This window comes from Balaenoptera borealis, assembly GCF_965194805.1.
Source record: "Balaenoptera borealis genome assembly, chromosome: 12".
Lineage (NCBI taxonomy): Eukaryota > Metazoa > Chordata > Mammalia > Artiodactyla > Balaenopteridae > Balaenoptera > Balaenoptera borealis.
Genome location: NC_138869.1, coordinates 30,276,369 through 30,296,390, shown reverse-complemented (window position 1 = coordinate 30,296,390; position 20,022 = coordinate 30,276,369). Strand labels below are relative to the sequence as shown.

The 20,022-nt window shown below is 41.4% G+C and overlaps 1 protein-coding gene across 2 annotated transcripts in view; it reads left to right on the top strand.

Annotated features, from left to right (window-relative positions):
- Nucleotides 1-20,022, top strand: part of SYNPR (synaptoporin) — a 297,141-nt gene that overhangs the window by 252,580 nt on the left and 24,539 nt on the right. For both annotated transcript variants that reach the window (XM_082344817.1, XM_082344818.1), the window contains one exon: nt 2,313-2,511. In XM_082344817.1, coding sequence (XP_082200943.1) covers nt 2,313-2,511 — 199 coding nt within the window. The remainder of the gene's footprint in view (nt 1-2,312; nt 2,512-20,022) is intronic.

Sequence of the window (20,022 nt, the reverse complement as noted above, 5' to 3'; positions counted from 1 at the left end):
ATTTTTTGAAAATCACCTCTATCAGAATAATTGGCATGATTACCTTTTCAGTCTATTTCATTTTTCAGCATTCCCACAGACTCAGCTATTGAGAAATATCTTAGTATCTCTGGCAAGGGAAGGAAAGGGTCTCTACAACATAACCATGATGAATGCTTCTATTTTCCCGAATTTTACTGAAGCTGTACACTTTTCTGGTTGACAAGAAACAAGAGGATCTTCAGTATAAATAAGCAAAATCAAGCTGACTATGTAAACAGTTTTCTCAAGTCAAGCAATAAATGAAAAAGAATAGGTTTCTGAGAAATAAGGAACTTAGGGGGACTGGAGTTTTCTGCTTTGGTTGTCAGCTAGGCTACACCCCTAGAGATTTCTGTTCAGTAGGTCTGGGACAGACCCTGGAATATACATTTTTTTTTTTTTTTTTAGAAAGCCATGTGGAGAGGGCTGTCTTTTTTTTTTTTTTTTTTTTTTTTTTTTTTTATTTATGGCTGTGTTGGGTCTTCGTTTCTGTGCGAGGGCTTTTCTCTAGCTGTGGCAAGCGGGGGCCACTCTTCATCGCGGTGCGCGGGCCTCTCACCATCGCGGCCTCTCTTGTTGCGGAGCACAGGCTCCAGACACGCAGGCTCAGTAGTTGTGGCTCACGGGCCTAGTTGCTCCGCGGCACGTGGGATCCTCCCAGACCAGGGCTCGAACCCGTGTCCCCTGAATTAGCAGGCAGACTCTCAACCACTGCGCCACCAGGGAAGCCCCTGGAATGTACATTTTTAACAAGACCCATAGTTATGATGCTAATTGTCCATGGGCTCCACTTTTTAAAAAACTCATCCTAGTTTTAATATTCTCATTATTTAATAGAAACAGATTAACGTAGAAGTTAAAAAGTTCCTGGCCCTATTTACTAGCTTTGTGGTTTAGCACAAGTTACTTAATCTTTTCTAAGCCTGTTTCTTCATGTGTAAAGGGGGAAGGGGCAATAAAATGCCTACATCCTAGGGCTGCTGTGAGCATTAAATGAAACAATACATATAAAGCACAATATCTAGCACATAAATGCTCCCGTATGTTAGTTGCTATTAGTATTACTATTTTATCATTTTGTCATTATCCGAATTGTAAGAGAATGTACACAAAAAATATATTTTAAAGGAATCAAGTTTTGCTAAGTAAGAGAAATACTTCTTAAGCAGAAGTTGGGAATTTATCGTGTTCGTCAATGGTTTTATCATCATTTAGTTTTGTCGGTAATTTTCCAGGTGTTCCTTTACTGATATCACTGAGTGTCATTCATGTCTGTTTCCAAGTGCCTCCCTAAACCTCAAGGAATAATTTAGTCATTTCTGAAGAAGCAGAATTTTGGCTCCTATATTGAATTACAGATCACCACCCAGTTCACAACATGAGCTATGTACTAGATGTAACACATCTTCCTTAGGTGTCATTTATTGAGCAGAATGTACTGCCCTCCAAAATCTTATTTTTCTCTATTAAGTAATATATTGGGCCTGGATGCTGTCCTGATAGAACTTATTCTCTAAGGTAGAAGTTCTCAAAGTTCAATCAAACTAGGGTGTATCAGTCATCTTACAGAATCAAGAATGTTTGTTCACTTATCCAAGTCCTGTTTACTGAGTGTCTAACAAGTGTCAGGCATTCAGAATTTACAGAGAAGAAGAAAGTCAAGATCCCAAATCAAGTGGAGACAGAAAAAAAAAAAAACAAGTAATTAAATACATTACCGAGGAAGTGTGGTTGGTGATGGACGCTATGAATGACAGGGAGATATGGTAGAAATGTCTAAGGGAAAAGAACTATTTTAGATTAATAATCAGGAAAAGGCTTTCCCAGGAGATGACATTTTGAGCTGTCACCTGAATGCCACGAAGGAACCAGCCATGGGCAATGCCAGGAGACAGAGTGATTGAGGAAAAGGGAACAGTCAGTGAAAAGACCCTAAGCCAGGACCTGGTGGGTCACATTTAGGAGTTAGGGTGTGAGTCCAAGTATAATGAGAAACCACTGGAGAATTTCAAGGGGAGGATGTCATAGTCTAACCCATCATCATTTCAGGATCACTTTCCCCTTCCCTCCTCCCCTCTCTCTAAAGCGACTAGCTACTGTGAAACCTAATGGAATGATGTTTAACTGCAGTATCTGCTTCCACGAGTCCAGCTACAATCTCTGTAATTTCTCTAATGAACTTGTCACAGAGGCATGCCATGAACGTCCCAAATCACATCTCACTTATGGCATCGAGTTTTCTCTCCATAGCATTTTAACGATTCTCCTCTCTGGTGTCTCTGGTACTTTAGGTTACACCAGGTGACGTTTGAGGTGCCCACCTGTGAGGGGAAGGAGCGGCAGAAGGTGGCCCTGATTGGCGACTCCTCATCTTCGGCAGAGTTCTTTGTCACCGTGGCTGTCTTTGCCTTCCTCTACTCCTTGGCCGCCACTGTCGTTTACATTTTCTTCCAGAACAAGTATCGAGAAAACAACCGGGGTCCACTCATCGTAAGTGGTTTGCTTTATGAAATAACTTTTTCTGTCCCTTCTAATTTCTTTTTTCCAGTGCTTAAAGGCTTTGGAGTTACCTGAGCCCTCAGGGCAGGTGTTTGAAAGGCAATCACGTTCTTTTTCATCCAAATCTCTTAGATCTAAAACGAAAACATGATGCCTGTCATTCTTTTGTGCCCATGCCTGTCATTCTTTTGTGCCCCTGCGCTGGAGAAGTATTGTAAGAGTTGCTAGACACTCCTCTGCAATAAATGCTTGGAAATCTCATGAGATCAAGGAAAGAGTAGTGAGGCTTGCTGCAGATTTATTTATAATTCCAGTATTATGGAGTTAGTCGACCATTGTTTCTCACCGGTTGTTTAGACAATGTGACTTGTACTTATTGAAATGTGTTATTCCTTTGGTATATGATAGACTGGTCATAGAATGGTTTAGTTTGAAGATGGAGTTCTCTGTCTCTGAATCTCTCTTTCTCTCTCTCTCTCTCTCTCCCCCTCGATCTTATCTCTTTCCACCACCAACCCTCCCCCACTTTCTTTTTCCTTATACAATGGTTCAAGGACTCACCTGGGTGAAACCAGTCTAGCTCAGCATATCCAAATAGGGACACACAGATACCTAGGCGGACACAACAACTCTCAGAGGGATACATAAGCGTGGATAACTTTAAGGAAATACATTTAAAATTTTTCAGCTTTCTCATGTACATTTGCCTAAAACTTATCTTCCTGAGAATGCCCTGCTCCTGAAAATATGTTACTGCTTCTTTCTTAATCACCTATTCCCCTTTTATAAAACAAAAGCATCCTTCTTTTCCATCCCCATACACGGGATATTGCTAGGTTGCGAAGCCTTGGAGTCATTAAAAAAAAAGGACCATTTGAAATATCGGTGTTGCTATTGACAAAAGTGAGGTATTCAAATGGCTGGGTAGTGTATCCTTTTGCATCTAAAGAGGTTTCCAATTTTTTCCTTTCAATAAAATAGAAATTCCTAATCTACGTCAGCTGATAGATCATTAAAAAGTAATTTTTGATGACAGATCACTCTGTGGTCTGGGACATATTACTCAGAAGGAATTCAGAGAAATTAATGGCATCACTATAACAAAACCCCATCCATTCTCATCTACTCATTTCTGTGAGCAAACCTTCTCAACACATCTGTACAACGAGAAATGGAAATAGAATTTATGCTGAATCAAGTCCCATGTTAGAAGTAAGTAATATTTGTCCCTCGAAAGTACATCAGCTAATTGAAGAAAAAACAGTCCCATACATTTCTAATAAAAATTTTACTTTTAAAATTTAATAATTATTAACATGTATAATATATTTATGTTGTTTTGGACAATTGTGCATTAATAACATTTTTAATGATTACCCAACTCAAAAGAAAAATTTTTGATACTTAAAGCATTAGGGTCATGGGTAATCAGAGAGTAATTTTAATTTATATACATATTTTTGTTGCAAAGAAATGTAACAGAGTGATCGATAAAATGCTTTCCAGTATAAAAAAATGTTATATGAGGCTATGATTCGGTGGGGGAAGTATAATGGAAATACAAGTTCAAGGAGAACAAAAAGAACATGTAAAGTTTCTGACTGTTAATGAGGAATTTGTTTAATAATTTTTAAATGGGTAATAGAGAGTATCAAATAACAATTCCATTGAATTCATCTAAAAATTGATACAATGGGATATATTTTTAAATATCAATACTTATGCCCAACATTACACTCTTGCAACTGTTTAGACTTTTAATAAAAACAAAATTATATGTCAACTTTATACGAATAGGCACACAGTTTTTACAAATTCTTTTAGGGAGTATGTGAGTGAAATAAATTTTACAGATCTGTAGTCTAATCTATATATTATAGAGACTAGAAACTTAAAATCAACATGTTTTGAAGGGTAACTGGGAGAAACCCCTATTTGTAAAACATCATGATTAAGTTTGAAGGGACTGGGGAAAGATCTGTTTTATAGCACTTCAGTATGTTATTGTGGAAAAAGAAGAGTCAATCAGCAGAACTTGAACCTTTGGACAGATGTCTTTTTTTAAATTTTCCCTCCCAAATTGGAGCTACTGGTCTTATTGGTTTTAAAATATCTTTAACAGTGTCACCTACCTTGGGGTTAACCCTCGCATGATGTGCAGATAGATACATCAGAGAGGTTGACATACGTGTGTGTGTGTGTGTGTGTGTGTGTGTGTGTGTGTGTGTGTGTGTGTATACTATAAAACTGACATGTGTATATCCTTCCTGGATACATGTAGATACTCTCATAGAATTCTAAAGTCTGAGGAAATACTCTGACTTCCAGAGAGAAGAAACTGACTCAGTTAGTTTGCCCATAAAGTGGGAAAAGCTCTGTTTTGTTATATAAAACTACATTCTCCTCATAAGAAGTAATCTGGTAAGGCCATGCTATTTCATCTCTGTGTAAATAGTCTTTCCCATCAAGCAGGATATAATGAAATCCTGAATTGTGTACTACATTGGGTAGGTTTTGTTTTATTACATCGTGGAAGAAGGGGAGGAGCGGGGAGTTAATTCTAGTAATAAAAAGGGAAAGGCTCCTAGGTGAGACTTCAGTGATATTAAAAAACTGATGTGCTCATTACTTAGCAGATAAAAGTTAATTTAAAAGCGAGCCCGAATCCTAAGAGTCACAGAGACAGAATGAATGTAGAGGATCAGTATGACGCCATTGCAGCTGCAAATGACAAGCCTTTCCAGTTCTAATCCCACCACAATGGGGCCGTGACTGGGGAAGGAGGGGTGGGCTGTGGTACCCACCCTTAACTGTGAGTTAGCAGGTTAAGGCCAATCCACAGTGTGAGCAAGATCTCAAGAAGGTGGTTCATACCTAAGAAAACCTTCAAATACTAAACTAACAGTAATTGTACTTTTTAAATAAATTTATTTATTTATTTACTTATTTTTGGCTGTGCTGGGTCTTCGTTTCTGTGCGAGGGCTTTCGCTAGTTGCGGCGAGCGGGGGCCACTCTTCATCACGGCGTGCGGGCTTCTCACTGTCGCGGGCTCTCTTGTTGCGGAGCACAGGCTCCAGACGCGCAGGCTCAGTAGCTGTGGCTCACGGGCCCAGTCGCTTCGCGGCATGTGGGATCTTCCCAGACCAGGGCTGGAACCCGCGTCCACTGCACCGGCAGACAGACTCTCAACCACTGCGCCACCAGGGAAGCCCCTAATTGTACTTTTTTAAAGCCAAGCCTATTTATTCAGAAAGATGGCTACTGATCATTACTTGTTCTCTCTGTTCCTGTCACTAACTATTCTTTTGTTATTGTTGCTTTGTTTTTTACGAAACCCACATTTTTCCCTTTATTCTGTAGTTCGGGATTCTCTATAATCCTCTAGGACATGACAGGATACATCATGCACAGATCAGATCAATGTGGAGGAAAGTGATGAGGATGGCGATGGTGTTGATAATAGTAACAACAATAATACCGGCTGGTATTGATAGACTTTCTTACTCTGTGTGGAGTTGATTTAATACTCACAACAACCGTAGCTTGTATTGTTTTACACTTTTATAGGTGAGGAAAGGGAGGCTCAAAGTTACCCAATTAACTCTCCCAGATCACATCACTAATAGTCAGAGGGTAGAGTTTGAACCCAGGTCTCTCCAAATCCAGGGCCCAAATTCATAACTACCATGCAAGAGGGTCCAAAATCCTGATAGGCAACGTGCTACAAATTTGGAGGGGCATAGGTGGGTAGGACAAATTGGTTTATACACCTGGACAGCTCCTGTTATTTTCTTGCTCAGGATATAGAGAAACCAAACCCTAGAACCCCTAGACTTTTCTGCTTATTTGACTGTCATAGAGGGTTTTTTTTAAATTTGGCTTCAGAATCCATTTGGAGTTATAGAACGGCTGCCGTGAATCTATGATGCTTGGATAACTAGAGGGTTCTGCTGTTTATCTCTGTTGCACATGAAGGATGTCAGTGATAGAAAACAGGCTTTAAACATGCCCAAGATCAATGGCTATTATAAATCAGAGATTACCAGGACTGATTACTATATATTTGTAAGCCGTCATGAGCAATTTCAGGCAGACTGGAGCCAATGGCTATTATCAATGGCTATTTTTTAAGGTATCTTTCTCTACTGAACATGCTTGACAAGATTGCCCACCTTTAAGTGAAAATGAGAATCTGCATGTCTTTAGAAGTAACATAATTGTTAATGATGCTGAATGACACAATAGTGAGAAAATCAGGCCAAAAGAATCAGCCAGCTACTGTACGTCACTACAGTGAGTGCCTTCTTGTACAGATGAATAAATATCTTTCTCAGAAAGCAGAAGTGGCCACCTGAATGGTGCATGATTGTGGAATTGAAATGTCACCTCTGGTTATATCATTCTGTCATGTTCCTTAGAGTACAGTTTTAAAGCCAAATCTCCTGCCTAGATTTCTGAGACAGGATGTTCTGAACCATTTTCAGATCTCATGTCAAATAGTGACGATGTGAGGCTTCAGGGTTTTTTTTTTAAATATTAATGTAAAGTAGTTTAAAAAACTAATCAACACCATCCCACATTTTGGTGAATCCTTCTCACGAGAGATTTGGCTTAAAGTAACTACTCTAAATGTCAAGTAGAATCAATATTCACTTTAAGATTTTGTGGGAAAGGAAGTGGCTGCGTTGTTGAAGCTCTCCTTTTCCCATAAAGGAGACCAGGTTGACCAGAGGCAGTTTATGGGGCTAGAAGTGTTTACCCATTGCGGTCACACGGTGGTACCATGGCTCACGTTTGTTTTATGCCTGATGCATTCCTAATATTTTCATATTTCCCATCCAGCCTCAAAACAATCCTGAGAGAGACGTGGAGCGATTACAGTCAGCCTCATTCTACAGATTCACTGTGACTCCTCTTTATCAAGCACCAGGCATGGGAAAATGAATCCCTGGGAGATTAGGGACCTTGTCTGTGGTCAAAGAAGTTAACGGCAGAACAAGGACTCAGACTCTTAGGCCAGTGATCTTGAGGGTAGTGGCTAAACTATGGGGTCCTGGATTTTAATCCCCCTGTATGACCTGTTATTTAACAGTTGGAAGCCTACAACTTTATCGATAGAATGAAGCTAATAATAATACACATGTCACAAGGCTGCTGTAAGAAAAGGAAGAGTTAATGCCTACAGAGCGCTTTGCACAGGGAGAGGCACACCAGCAAGTGCTGGATTAATGGTATCTAATTGTAGCCCTGTTGTTACCCTTCATGTTAATTTTTCTCCTGCCCATTACTAGGTAGTACCTTAGCCCCCTAAAGAGGAATTACAGGCGCCTTCCTTTAATTGCCTGAAGCCCTCACAATCCTACTCTCCTCCAGTCCCCTTACCCCAGGCACTTTCTTCCCTCGCCCCCGACCCGCTGCCAAGTCCCACACGATCAAGCTTGACTCAGGACTACTTCTAAGATCGCAATTGCTAGGTTGAGCCTTTCAATTAACCTTTCTGTTTCTGGAAGCCTGCTCTATGAGATGAATGGAAGGTGGATTTTTAACCCCCTAACAAAATAGGGCTCCCCATTGTCAAGTAGGGGCTGAGGCCATCACTGAGAGGAGAATAGGAGGCAGGCACAGAGCTGGTTGCTCAGAGAATCCAACGCGTGTTCCTACTCTCAACTGCATCTTTCTTGGCTGTCATTAGAGATGGAAATCAGAATTGCAGTCTCTGAGCTATTCAGCAATTGCTGAGAAGCCCCTCTCTCGCCTCTCCTCTTCTCTCTCCTCCCCTTCCTCACCCTTTTTCCCTCTTTTCTTCTCTTTCTTCCCTCTCTCTTCTCTCTTCTCTCATCGTGTTAGTTATACTTCATGTCTAAGTGTATTTCACTTAAATTGTATCTTCAATAGGCCAAGCAATGTGTGTATATGGGTGAACTAAAAGCATCCAGCCTGATGAGGAAAATTATTTAATAATTATGACTCTCCTACAAATGACCTGCTAGAGGTTATGTAGTTGGGCTTTGGTGACCTACCAGGAGGAGGAAGTGAACCTCCACCCGGAAGCCAAGGCACTCCCTCCCCAGGTGGGCTGGGCTAATAGGAAAGACAACTTCACAGCATGTGGTGGAGGATGAGAGGATAAACGGAGGAGATTATTTTGAAATTCTGCCTCAAGTATAATGTATTTGGTGCAAAAAAAGAATAACATCATTTGAAGCCTCCCAAATGTGTATCTTCTTAGGGGTAGGCATACCTGTCAGAATCTGACATTCTGGCTTGTGGGGTGTGTGTGTGTGTGTCTGTAGTTTCCACTTCCTCACTCTTTAAACCAAGAAGTGTTGGCAGTACAAAATGGCATGGACCTAAAAAGAAAGGAAATTGAGTTTGTTTTTTTTTGTTTGTTTGGTTGGTTGGTTCTTAAATTTTTATTTATTTATTTATTTATTTTTGGCTGTGTTGGGTCTTCGTTTCTGTGCGAGGGCTTTCTCTAGTTGTGGCAAGCGGGGGCCACTCTTCATCGCGGTGCGCGGGCCTCTCACTATCGCGGCCTCTCTTGTTGCAGAGCACAAGCTCCAGACGCGCAGGCTCAGTAGTTGTGGCTCACGGGCCCAGTTGCCCCGCGGCATGTGGGATCTTCCCAGGCCAGGGCTCGAACCCGTGTCCCCTGCATTGGCAGGCAGATTCTCGACTACTGCGCCACCAGGGAAGCCCCAAAATTGAGTTTTTTGTAGTGAGGTGGATGGACCTAGAGTCTGTCATACAGAGTGAAGTAAGTCAGAAAGAGAAAAACAAATACCGTATGCTAACACATATATATGGAATCTAAAAAAATAATAATAATGGTTCTGAAGAACCTAGGGTCAGGACAGGAATAAAGAGGCAGACGTAGAGAATGGATTCGAGGACACGGGGAGGGGGAAGGGTAAGCTGGGAGGAAGTGAGAGAGTGGCATGGACATGTATACACTACCAAATGTAAAATAGATAGCTAGTGGGAAGCAGCCGCATAGCACAGGGAGATCAGCTCGGTGCTTTGTGACCACCTAGAGGGGTGGGATAGGGAGGGTGGGAGGGAGGGAGGGAGATGCAAGAGGGAAGATATATGGGGATATATGTGTATGTATAACTGATTCACTTTGTTATAAAGCAGAAACTAACACACCATTGTAAAGCAATTATACTCCAATGAAGATGTTAAAAAAAAAAAAAATGGGCATGGACCTAACCTTACGCAAACTGTTAATCTAAACTACTATATATTTTGCATCAACAAATACATCGTCCCAGAATCGGCACCACAGATGAAGGCAAATAAATTAATCCACTTTAAATGTTCCCAGCACAACGTCTACACGTTTGATCAGATTTTACATCCTCAGCTCTTTTCCAGCTTTCTTATGATTAGCAGATTCTTAATTAAAGCTTAGATCAGGGTTAATTCCCACCGTATTTGGTACCACATTTCTCCAATTAACTAGTTAAACAAAGAGACGAGCTGTAGTCCGATAGCCTTAATCAAAGCAGTGAACTGCTTACGGAATTAGTGTGATTCTTCAGGGGCCCAGAGCTCTTCCTGTCCTGCGTTGGAGCCGGTGCCTTCAGAGGACTAGCAGAGAGTGTGTGTCCAAACTCCATCCATTTTTGTCAGATTTCCTCTCATTCCAGGGAACTCATCATTCAGTTAGACAAACCAGAACCTAGTGGAAATTTGGCAAAGCCCCAAATGTGTTTCCTTTTTGATTACAAGACAAAGCTCTTCCTTGGATTCAAGAGTAATGATCAAGGCTGTCTAAGTCCTGCTGGGTCCCGGGCCCTGGGCTAGGCACCAAGGACACACCGCAGAGTAAGACCTAGCTGCTGGCCTCAAGTTCCCTGCTTTATTCCTATTACCCTTGAAGGCCAAATCTGTCATGGGAAGATAGTAGGGTACCAGTGGTTAAGAATTCAGGCTCTGTACCCATACTGCTTGTGTCCAAATCTCAGCACCACTGTCTGTCACCTGTGTGACTCTGGACGGGTTATAGAACCTCTCTGTACTTGTGTTTCTTCACCTGTGAGATAGAGATAACAATGGTTCCCAGCCTGTAAAGTCGTCGATCAGATTAAATGAGTTATTGCACAGAAAGCAATTAGAACAGGAGCAAGTGCTCATGAATGCACGCCATTATCTTCCATCATGTAGCCCGGTGTCCATACTGTGCTGTCCATGCAGCTAGAGTTTATTACATTTCAGTGGACTGATGAGCAAACAAAGTGGATACATACGAACTCCAGTGACTCTCATCTTGAGAAATGCTTTGGAAGGCTTCTTGTTGCACTGTTGACATCAAACACTCTTATATATTGTTTTTGTTGTTTTTTAGAGCTTCCAAATTCAGTATAAGCTGCTGTCATTTGAGACAGATGCAGTCAGCCCTAAGATGGGGTCACTCTGTCCCCATCACTCAGGTCCCCTCCCTTCAGCTCTCCCACCCCCATCCTGGCACTCAGATCTCATATTTTAGGGAAAGAGGGGAAAGAACACAGTTCCATTAAATAAGCCAGGCTCCAGAGAACAGGAGCTTGAATCCCTTGTCAGTTGGCAAGTCTGAAAATAGCAGAGTGTGAAGAGCAAAGTGGTGTAACAGGTAGAAACTTGGAAAATTTGATTGTTTGGGGGCATCCAACTGAGAAACTAGATTCAGACTTTTACCCTCCTCCTATCATTTTTTGAAAGTGGTGAAATATCGCCCACCTCACCCCGCCCCCATGATGGCAAAAATATCCTTACTCTTTGCTGAGTTTATTTCTTTGATTCCAGAACAAGCAGACACTCACACATGCAGCTTGGATTCACTGGGGCTTTCAGCAGTTCAGTAATGTCTTGCGCTAATACCCACGGTTCATTAAACTTTCAAATAATTGGCACAAAGTCCAGAGCTTGGATTTTTTGCAGCCCTCTTAGCTCTTTCTCCCAGCTGGACATCTTCATTTCCATTGCTTATTAGCAGGACTCTAATCAAAGCCACAGAGCCATGCAAGGGAGAGCTTCAAACCTTGCCCAGGGAACAGAAGAGAATGTGACTCAAGGTAAAACTGGCTTGGATCCCTTATGAGGGACATGGTTAATTGAAAATACCTGAGAGCTTGGGCAAGCTGTGATCTCCCCTTCACTCAAACACCCACTTATCTGAGACCTGCAACTTGGAATCTGTCTCTAAGTTATTCTGAAATGTCTAAGAAAGATCTAATTGATTCATATACTGCCTCAAGAACACCTAAGCCTGAATTGCAGTGACTTTTATTTATAGCTTTGTGGGTCCACTACCCAATTGACTAGCCACCCCTGTAGGCAGAAAAGTATGTAGATATTGATAACCTAGAAATTACAAGACCAAAAAAAAAAAAAAGGAAATTATTACAATGGAAAAAGAACTTAGAAAAATTGCAGTTGAGGCTAAGGAAAAGAAGGCTAAAATGCCACTCTTTGAGCTGCCATTTACTCTTGAGCACTTTCCACAGGCCAGAAATTAAATTAGATAGTAGTTAACTCATTTAATTCTCCAAACATCTTTAAGGCGGGTGCCCATTTTACAGATACTGGATCAGATTTACAGAGGTTAAGCAACTTGTACTGTGATGCACAGAGAGTGAGGCTTCAGAGACACACTCTTCATCATGGTACTCTGCTGCCACCCCACTTTTACCTGGAAGTATGAAAATGAAATCCAAGAATGTCTATCAGCCTATTCAGCATCCCCTATGTGCAAGACTTATGGGGCCTGCAGTGGCATGAAATATACAAACCCTCACTGTGCTGCAACTGACAGTCAAGTCAATAAGACAGGACAAAGACACATCATGATAAAAGCACAAGAGAAGTGTGTTTTACTAGTGCTGGTGATAGAGACATCATGTAGGAATCAATGGGAAACAGCAAGTGCCATTTATTGGCTTGAGTGGTCAGAGAAGGTTTATGGAGTCTGTGAGACTTGACAAAGAGTAGAGACCAGCTGGATGGAGGGGAGGGCTTTTTGACTAGGGGAATGGCTTGAGCAAGAATGTAGGGGGAAATAATATAATAGTAGACATTTTTGTTAGCCTGCCACCTTCCTTCGTAGACTCATATCGTCCTGCTGAACTATCAGTCATGGTGCCTCACCCAATAACATAAAATGGTCAGGTGACTCAAGCCAGGCAGTCAGAGTCTCCTCTGGGATTTATCTATGGAGTGAAGTTCTTCCTCTGGAATTGTGAGGCTAGGAAGATGTGAGTTTAGTTGATAGTGGTCACACTGCCCACAATGTGGAAGGAATCTGTGAAAAGAATAAAGCTGAGCAGAGATAAGCAGATCCTAGATATGGAGAGAAAGAAAGGTAAAGAGAGACAGAGTGACTTGACCAAAACCAAAAATGAGCACCTGGATTTAGCCATACCTGAAGCCAGACACACTCTAGACTATCCATTTTTGTAAGTTACTGAATTTCCCTTTATGCTTACTAGTTTGGGGTTTCTCATACTTGCCGAATGAAATAATCTTGACCTATACATAATTTCTGCCTCCTCTATAAAAAAGGTATAAGAACCCATATGTCAAAAGATATTTGCTAAGATTAAATAACAAATGTCTAATATGATGGTTAGGTGCTAAGCACATAGTAGATGCTTAAAAACAGTTTATTTATTCATAGGACCAAGAAAGAATAAGATAGAATAACTCTGGCAGTACTTCAATATTCATTATTATTTAACTCTAGTTCTTTCCATTTGTAATGGCTGCATAATATTCTATTATCACAAGATAATACGAACTATTTAACCAACCTCTCATTGTTGGATTTTGAATTTTGTGTGGTTTTGAATTTTTCTCTCTCTTCAGCAATGCTGTGATGATCAGCCTTGTGCTTCAATCTTGACATGTATTTTAAATCATTTCTTTAGGATAAAAACTCAGAAATTGATTGTTCTCTTGATTTTTATAGAAGTTTCTATTTTAAGTCCATATAAAATATATCCCTAACAAATTACCTCTGATCTGAATGAAAAATTTGGATTCTACCATAGACCCTTCAATCTTACGCTGTTGGAGAAGAGCTCTCCCAAAAACGATCTGCAAAGAGAATATTTTCTTCTGAGGGGGAAAAAATAAAACCACTTGCTTTAAGGAGGCTGCCACTGAAACATTTGCTTTGAAACTTGGGATACTAAGGGGACATCAAAAATTCAATTCAAGCCATGTTTAAGGATGCAGAAGCTCAGGCTTTAATTACTAGGGAGAATCCCCAAGACAGGCATTAACCTGCATGGCAGCGTACACCTGGCCCCAGAGCTGGGCTCTGCAGACCTTTAGCTTTGGCAATCTCCTTTCTCACTGAGGCTCAGTAAGTGAAATTCAAGATCATTAACTCCTCCTCTGGCCACACACAGAAGAAGAAAACAAACATACAGAAGTTGCATGTGATGATTTTTTAAAATAAGGAAGCGCTTTATAAGTTTCATCCCGGGGTGTCTCTCGTGCCTGCAGTTCCGTGTGTGGCACGCCAGCAGATAGCCGGGCAGCAACAGGCTCAGCAGGCATCTGTGCCCAGCCCTGCCCGGCTGCCCTCGGCCTCCCATGAGCTTCTGCGTAAATCTGGTGGCTTCTTTCAAACCCCCAGTTAAGCTATATCCCACAGCCTTCCTTCCCTTTTTTTTTTTCACTTGTTCTATAAATTGTTGATTCAGGATTGAAAAAAACCAAGACCAAACTATATGGGATTCGTGTCCCTGATTAGAAGATCTGGCTGCTGAAAACCCCATTCTGAGCTTTATGAAACCCTCAGGCCTGGAGGATTGGCAAAGTTTATAGGGAACGGGCAGGGGGAGGGGCTCTGGAAAGGAGAGAATTGATTCGTATTAGGTCATATTTGTGGAGACTCTCAATGAAGTGGTCCCCCACCTCCTGTCTTGCATTCTTCCAGCCATCACTCCAAACACAGCTGCGTTTATGCCATGGTCCATCTCTGGCTCACCTCTCCTCACTCCAGCCCTCAAGGCCCTCCTAAGCCATGACCCTTCACCTACTCTTCAAAGCCATGTCCTACCATTCCCTATATCCCAAGTTTTCACCAAACTGGACGACTCACCATTCCCTAAACATGCTGTTTACAGGCCTACTTCTGCATAATTACTGAGCACTTGCCACCTGGAAGGTTCTCCTCTCCTCCCCTATCTCAACCCATCAAAATCTGACTCATCCTCGAAGACCCAGCTCAAACGCTGTCTGCTCCCTGCAATATTTCCTCATCGTCCACATCCTTCCTCCAGAAGATATCTGAGTTCTCCCTCCTCAAACTTCCATACCTCCGTGTGGAAATCTTTCTTTGTTCAAGTACTGCTTTGTACTTGAGTTAGATGTTGTTTTGTCGGATTCCATGACTAAACCTCAAATATCTGAAGGGCAAGGGCTATTTCTAACACAGCTATAACAGTTCCCTAAAGTCAGTATGAAAGTGAAACGAATGTCCTTCCAAGCTGGTCATCAAGGATAGAGTCTGTTGTGTGCATTCCTTCAACACGTATTTGTTGAGAGTTCCTGTTGTATGCCAGGAACTGTGGTTAGCACCGGCTGCACACAGCAAATGTGTATTCCAAGAGAGACACAGGAAGAACTGCCAGAAATATAGAATATGCACTGTCTTGTCAAGATCTGGGTCTCTAGATATTGGAGGTATCCATCGGCACTGCTACACTTCAAGCAACAGAATCCCAGAAATCGAAATAAGCATCATTGTTATGAAGACAATCCCTCAGCTCAGAAGAAACGGAGCTTGCTGTTTCAAAATGTTGGGCCCTAGCTCTTCTGAAATTCCGCCTGCAGCAAGCATACAACAACGTACAAGGAGTCTGCCCAACCAAAGTAGCTTAAGGTATCTCTGTCATGTACTTTGTTCTGATTAGGCATTTTGTAAGGGGGAAATGGAATCAAAATATAGTACACTAGCTTCCCTGTCATCTTTGTTCCTCTGTGAAATGTGAAACTTGGCCTTAATTCATACTGTTCATTTAAAAGAGGTATTTATAATTGTGCTTCATCGAGGCAAATTCAAATTTATAAACTTCTGAAGCATCCTTTCAGCCACTGGTTACTGACGCCTATCTGCTTTGTGCTTGTGGGAGATTATTTGGGAAATGTATAATCAGAAAACTAAAGAATTACTCTTGAATAAGAGCGATTCTCTTAAAGACCTCAGATATGAATTTTCTCCACAAGGAAGTCGAGATCTGGTAATAGTCTATCTTCAAAATTCAGCTCTTTTCCAAGTGCTTGTAAAATAAAAGAAACAACTTTTCTATCACGCCTAATAAAATAAAGCTCATTCACCAAGACTTTATACTCTTGCTGATATAAAGTAATTTGATGACAGAACATATATATATGAATGGATTGCTGGGGTGAGTGGAAATTAAGTCAACTTATTTCTTTGAAACAAGTGAAATTCCCTGGAAGAAAAAATCTTCCTAGCAGGACAGGGTGACCCGCTCTCTCCACATCTCTGATCCCAGGACAGTGCCACATTTTCAGTTGTCTGCTTGTGTGTCAGTTTCCTGTGCTGGAAAAAGAGCTTCTTGAAGGTAGGACTGAGTTTGTAATCTCTGAAGAACCAGCACTAACTGGGTCAGAGCAGGAATTCACCAAGTGCTTATTAATGGAATGAACTCCAAGCTCCAGTGTGTGTGTACGTGGTCCTTTCACTAGAATTCCGACCCCTACATCCACTTGTCTGTCTGTTTAAGGCAATCCTACATCTACGTGAGAGTTCTCCATGCTATACCATAGGTGCTGCGTTAGCAGAACAGATGGCTCTTTGCGTTGTAATTCAACTCAAAAGTCTTTCCAGTTGGTTTTTTTCTACCTACTGAACCAAATTACTCTAACAGGCCTTCATTTCCATCAAAATTCCATTTCTAACTGTGCATTCTTTGTATGTGCTCTTAACTGCCTCATTGCTCTGAGATTATTCAGCCTTTGCTCCTGTCTTAGGCATTGTTCTTGCAACAAAGATTAGTGCCTGCTGACTCTGAGTAAAGCATTATGCAAGGTACCATCACCTAAGCCTGTGTCTCTGCATCCTCGTTTGCCCTCTCATTTAATAGTTTATCTCTGCAAAACAGAGATACTTTCCTTCCTCAAAGCTCTTGAATTAGGGGAAGAGGTCGGATATTAAATGCTATCCCATCACTCTTGTTTAGACATACAGAATTCTTATTGGTTTGTTAAAGTGAGAAATAGGAACCCATTTTTCCCGTCTAAAACAGCTAAGTAGAAGTGAAGGGATAGATTTAAATTAGAAAGGCTATATTAAATCAGCCTAAATCAAAGCCAATTTCACTCCAGGAACTGTATGCATGAAAAGGTATAATTATAAAAATTTGATATTCTGCTGCCTTTATGCATATTCACCTTATGAACTTAGACCTCCAAAAGCCTCCTAGGACTGCTTCCCCATTTTTAATAAATGCTGAGAATGAGATGCTTCCTGAAGGAATTAAAGGAGGGAGAAGATTTTTTTTTTTTTTAAGCTTAGCAGCAACATTAAAACAAAGAAGCAGCTCTTCTGCTCAGTTTTGTGTGTGCTTTGACAGTGCTACAAATAAAATGAACCTCTGGGGAGTCAGCAAAGAAATGATGATTTGGCGATTAGGGGGACAACTAATTCCTCCAGCGGGGAAATATTATTAATTGCAACTTCTAAATAACATCAGTGGGTCTCCGTGCAGTCGCTGGGAATATTTACCTTGGGAGAAAGAAGAGGTTTCAGAGAATTCCCAGAGATTTGTTAACCTAAAGCCCAGGGCTACCAGCTGGATCATGTTCCGGTCCATGGGTGCCATAATGGTCAACTCCATACCAGCTAGAGGACACTGGGAGCTAGCTCAGACTAAGCAAGTCATCACGCCCATTCATTCTCTGTGGCTGCCGACCTCAGAACTCTGTTCTGTGAGGTTTCATCAGATGTCACATCACACTGTTTTTTTTTAATTTAATTTTTTTTTTAAAGATTGATTGATTGATTGATTGATTGATTGATTGCTATGTTGGGTCTTCGTTTCTGTGCTAGGGCTTTCTCTAGCTGCGGCAAGTGGAGGCCACTCTTCATCGCGGTGCGCGGGCCTCTCACTATCGTGGCCTCTCTTGTTGCGGAGCACAGGCTCCAGACGCGCAGGCTCAGTAGTTGTGGCTCACGGGCCTAGTTGCTCCGCGGCACGTGGGATCTTCCCAGACCAGGGCTCGAACCCGTGTGCCCTGCATTGGCAGGCGGATTCTCAACCACTGCGCCACCAGGAAAGCCCCCTAATTTTTATTTTATATTGGAGTAGAGTTGATTTACAATATTGTGTTAGTTTCATATATCCATTCGTTCCCAGATTCTTTTCCCATATAGGTTATTACACAATACTGAGTAGAGTTCCCTGTGCTATACAGTAGGTCCTTGTTGATTATCTATTTTATATATAGTAGTGTGTATATGTTAATCCCAAACTCCTAATTTATCCCTCTCCCCACCATGGTTCCCCTTTGGTTACCATAAATTTGTTTTCGAAGTCTGTGAGTCTGTTTCTGTTTTGTAAATAAGTTCATTTGTATCATTTTTTTTAGATTCCACATATAAGTGATATCATATGATATTTGTCTTTCTCTGTCTGACTTACCTCACTTAGTATGATAATCTCTAAGTCCATCCACGTTAGTGCAAATGGCATTATTTCATTCTTTTTTAATGAGTGAGTAATATTCCATTGTGTGTATGTATGTATATATGTATATATATGTGTGTGTGTATATACACACACACACACACACACACACACATATATATATATATAGGGTTGGCCAATATGTACCACATCTTCTTTATCCATGCATCTGTCGACGGACATTTAGGTTGCTTCCATGTCTTGGCTACTGTAAATAGTGCTGCAGTGAACATTGAGGTGCATGTATTTTTCAAAGTATGGTTTTCTCTGGGTATATGCCCAGGAGTGGGATTGCTGGATCATATGGTACTTCTATGTTTAGTTTTTTAAGGAACATCCATACTGTTCTCCATAGTGGTTGTACCAATTTACATTCCCACCAACAGTGTAGGAGGGTTCCCTTTTCTCCATGCCCTCTCCCACATTTATTGTTTGTAGACTTTTTGGTGATGGCCATTCTGACCAGTGTGAGGTGATACCTTATTGTAGTTTTGACATTACATTATTAAGGAGGTATGTCAGGACTATTGACAGGCTGGCTTTTGTTTGACATTTCTTCCCCACCCCCAAAATCAAAATTAATGCTGTGAACCCCTCAATTCCATTAATCTTTAAGGATGTAAAACTATAAATATAATCTTGAATGCTGTGAGCAGCTTTGAAATCACTGCTTTCTACACCCTCTGTCTTACCCAGAGAAGTTGTCACTTGCCCAGAGTCACATAGCTTGTTCTGGAAAGCTCCGTTATTGTTCAGCACATCCAAGTCCATGAAGACAGGCCAACATGTGGATCAAGCTTGTCTTGCCAATCAGCCCTGCTGTCCCATTCCTCATGTCAGTCTGGTTCAGGGCAGAGGCTGTGTGAAAGGAATATGTGGGTTGTACTGTGAATTTTTTTTGTCCTCATTTACATCGAAACAATATCTGACTCGGGGACGAATGCCTCAGCCAAAGTTGGAACAGATTTAACTGTATTTTGCAAAGAACATTTACTTCCAAGATGCACTAGGTCTCAAGCTACCAGGTGGGTTGCATCAGTAGGTAAAGCCATTAGTTGAATGTCAGGGCTTTTTTTTTTCCCCTCTTAGAATCTGGATTCTTTTCTTTCCTTGCTGTGGCTGATGAAATCTAAAATATTTATGTGGCTTTATAATGACTAGTTAACATTTAATATTTAGCACCTGATATTTGCCCAAGTGCTTGACCATCAGTATTTATTAACAGGAAAATAACTGCTAGAAAATCTGCACTGTGACATTTAGGCAGCCAGTCCCTTTGGGGGCAACTTAGGGTGTGTCTGGGAACAATGTTGGTGCCGATGATTCAGAGTGAAATTCATTGGCCAAATTCTGCCTAAGGCCTCATACTTAAACATCCCCCTAACTTACTAGACTTCATTCTAAGACTCCTGAAGGGTAGCATGCTATTATGCATTCCATTCACTTATCACGTACTTACTGAGGATTGACTAGGTGTTGAGCATGAAGAATTAACAAGACTGTGCTCAAGTCTGAGTTAGGTGCTCCTCCCAGGATGCCTCGGGACCAACCTTAATGGGACGAGTGGTTCTCAATGGCGGGACCTGGGGGTGGGGGGACTAAAGGGAGTATGAAATCCAGTAATGTTTGGAGACATTTTTGGTTGTCACTACTGGAGGGCGTGCTACTGGCATCTAGTGGTAGAGGCCCAGGATGCTGTAAACATTCTAGGGTGCACAGGACACCCTGACACAGTAAAGAATTATCTGGTCCAAAATGTCAGTGGTGCCAAGGTAGAGGAGCCCTGTGGTGAGCGCT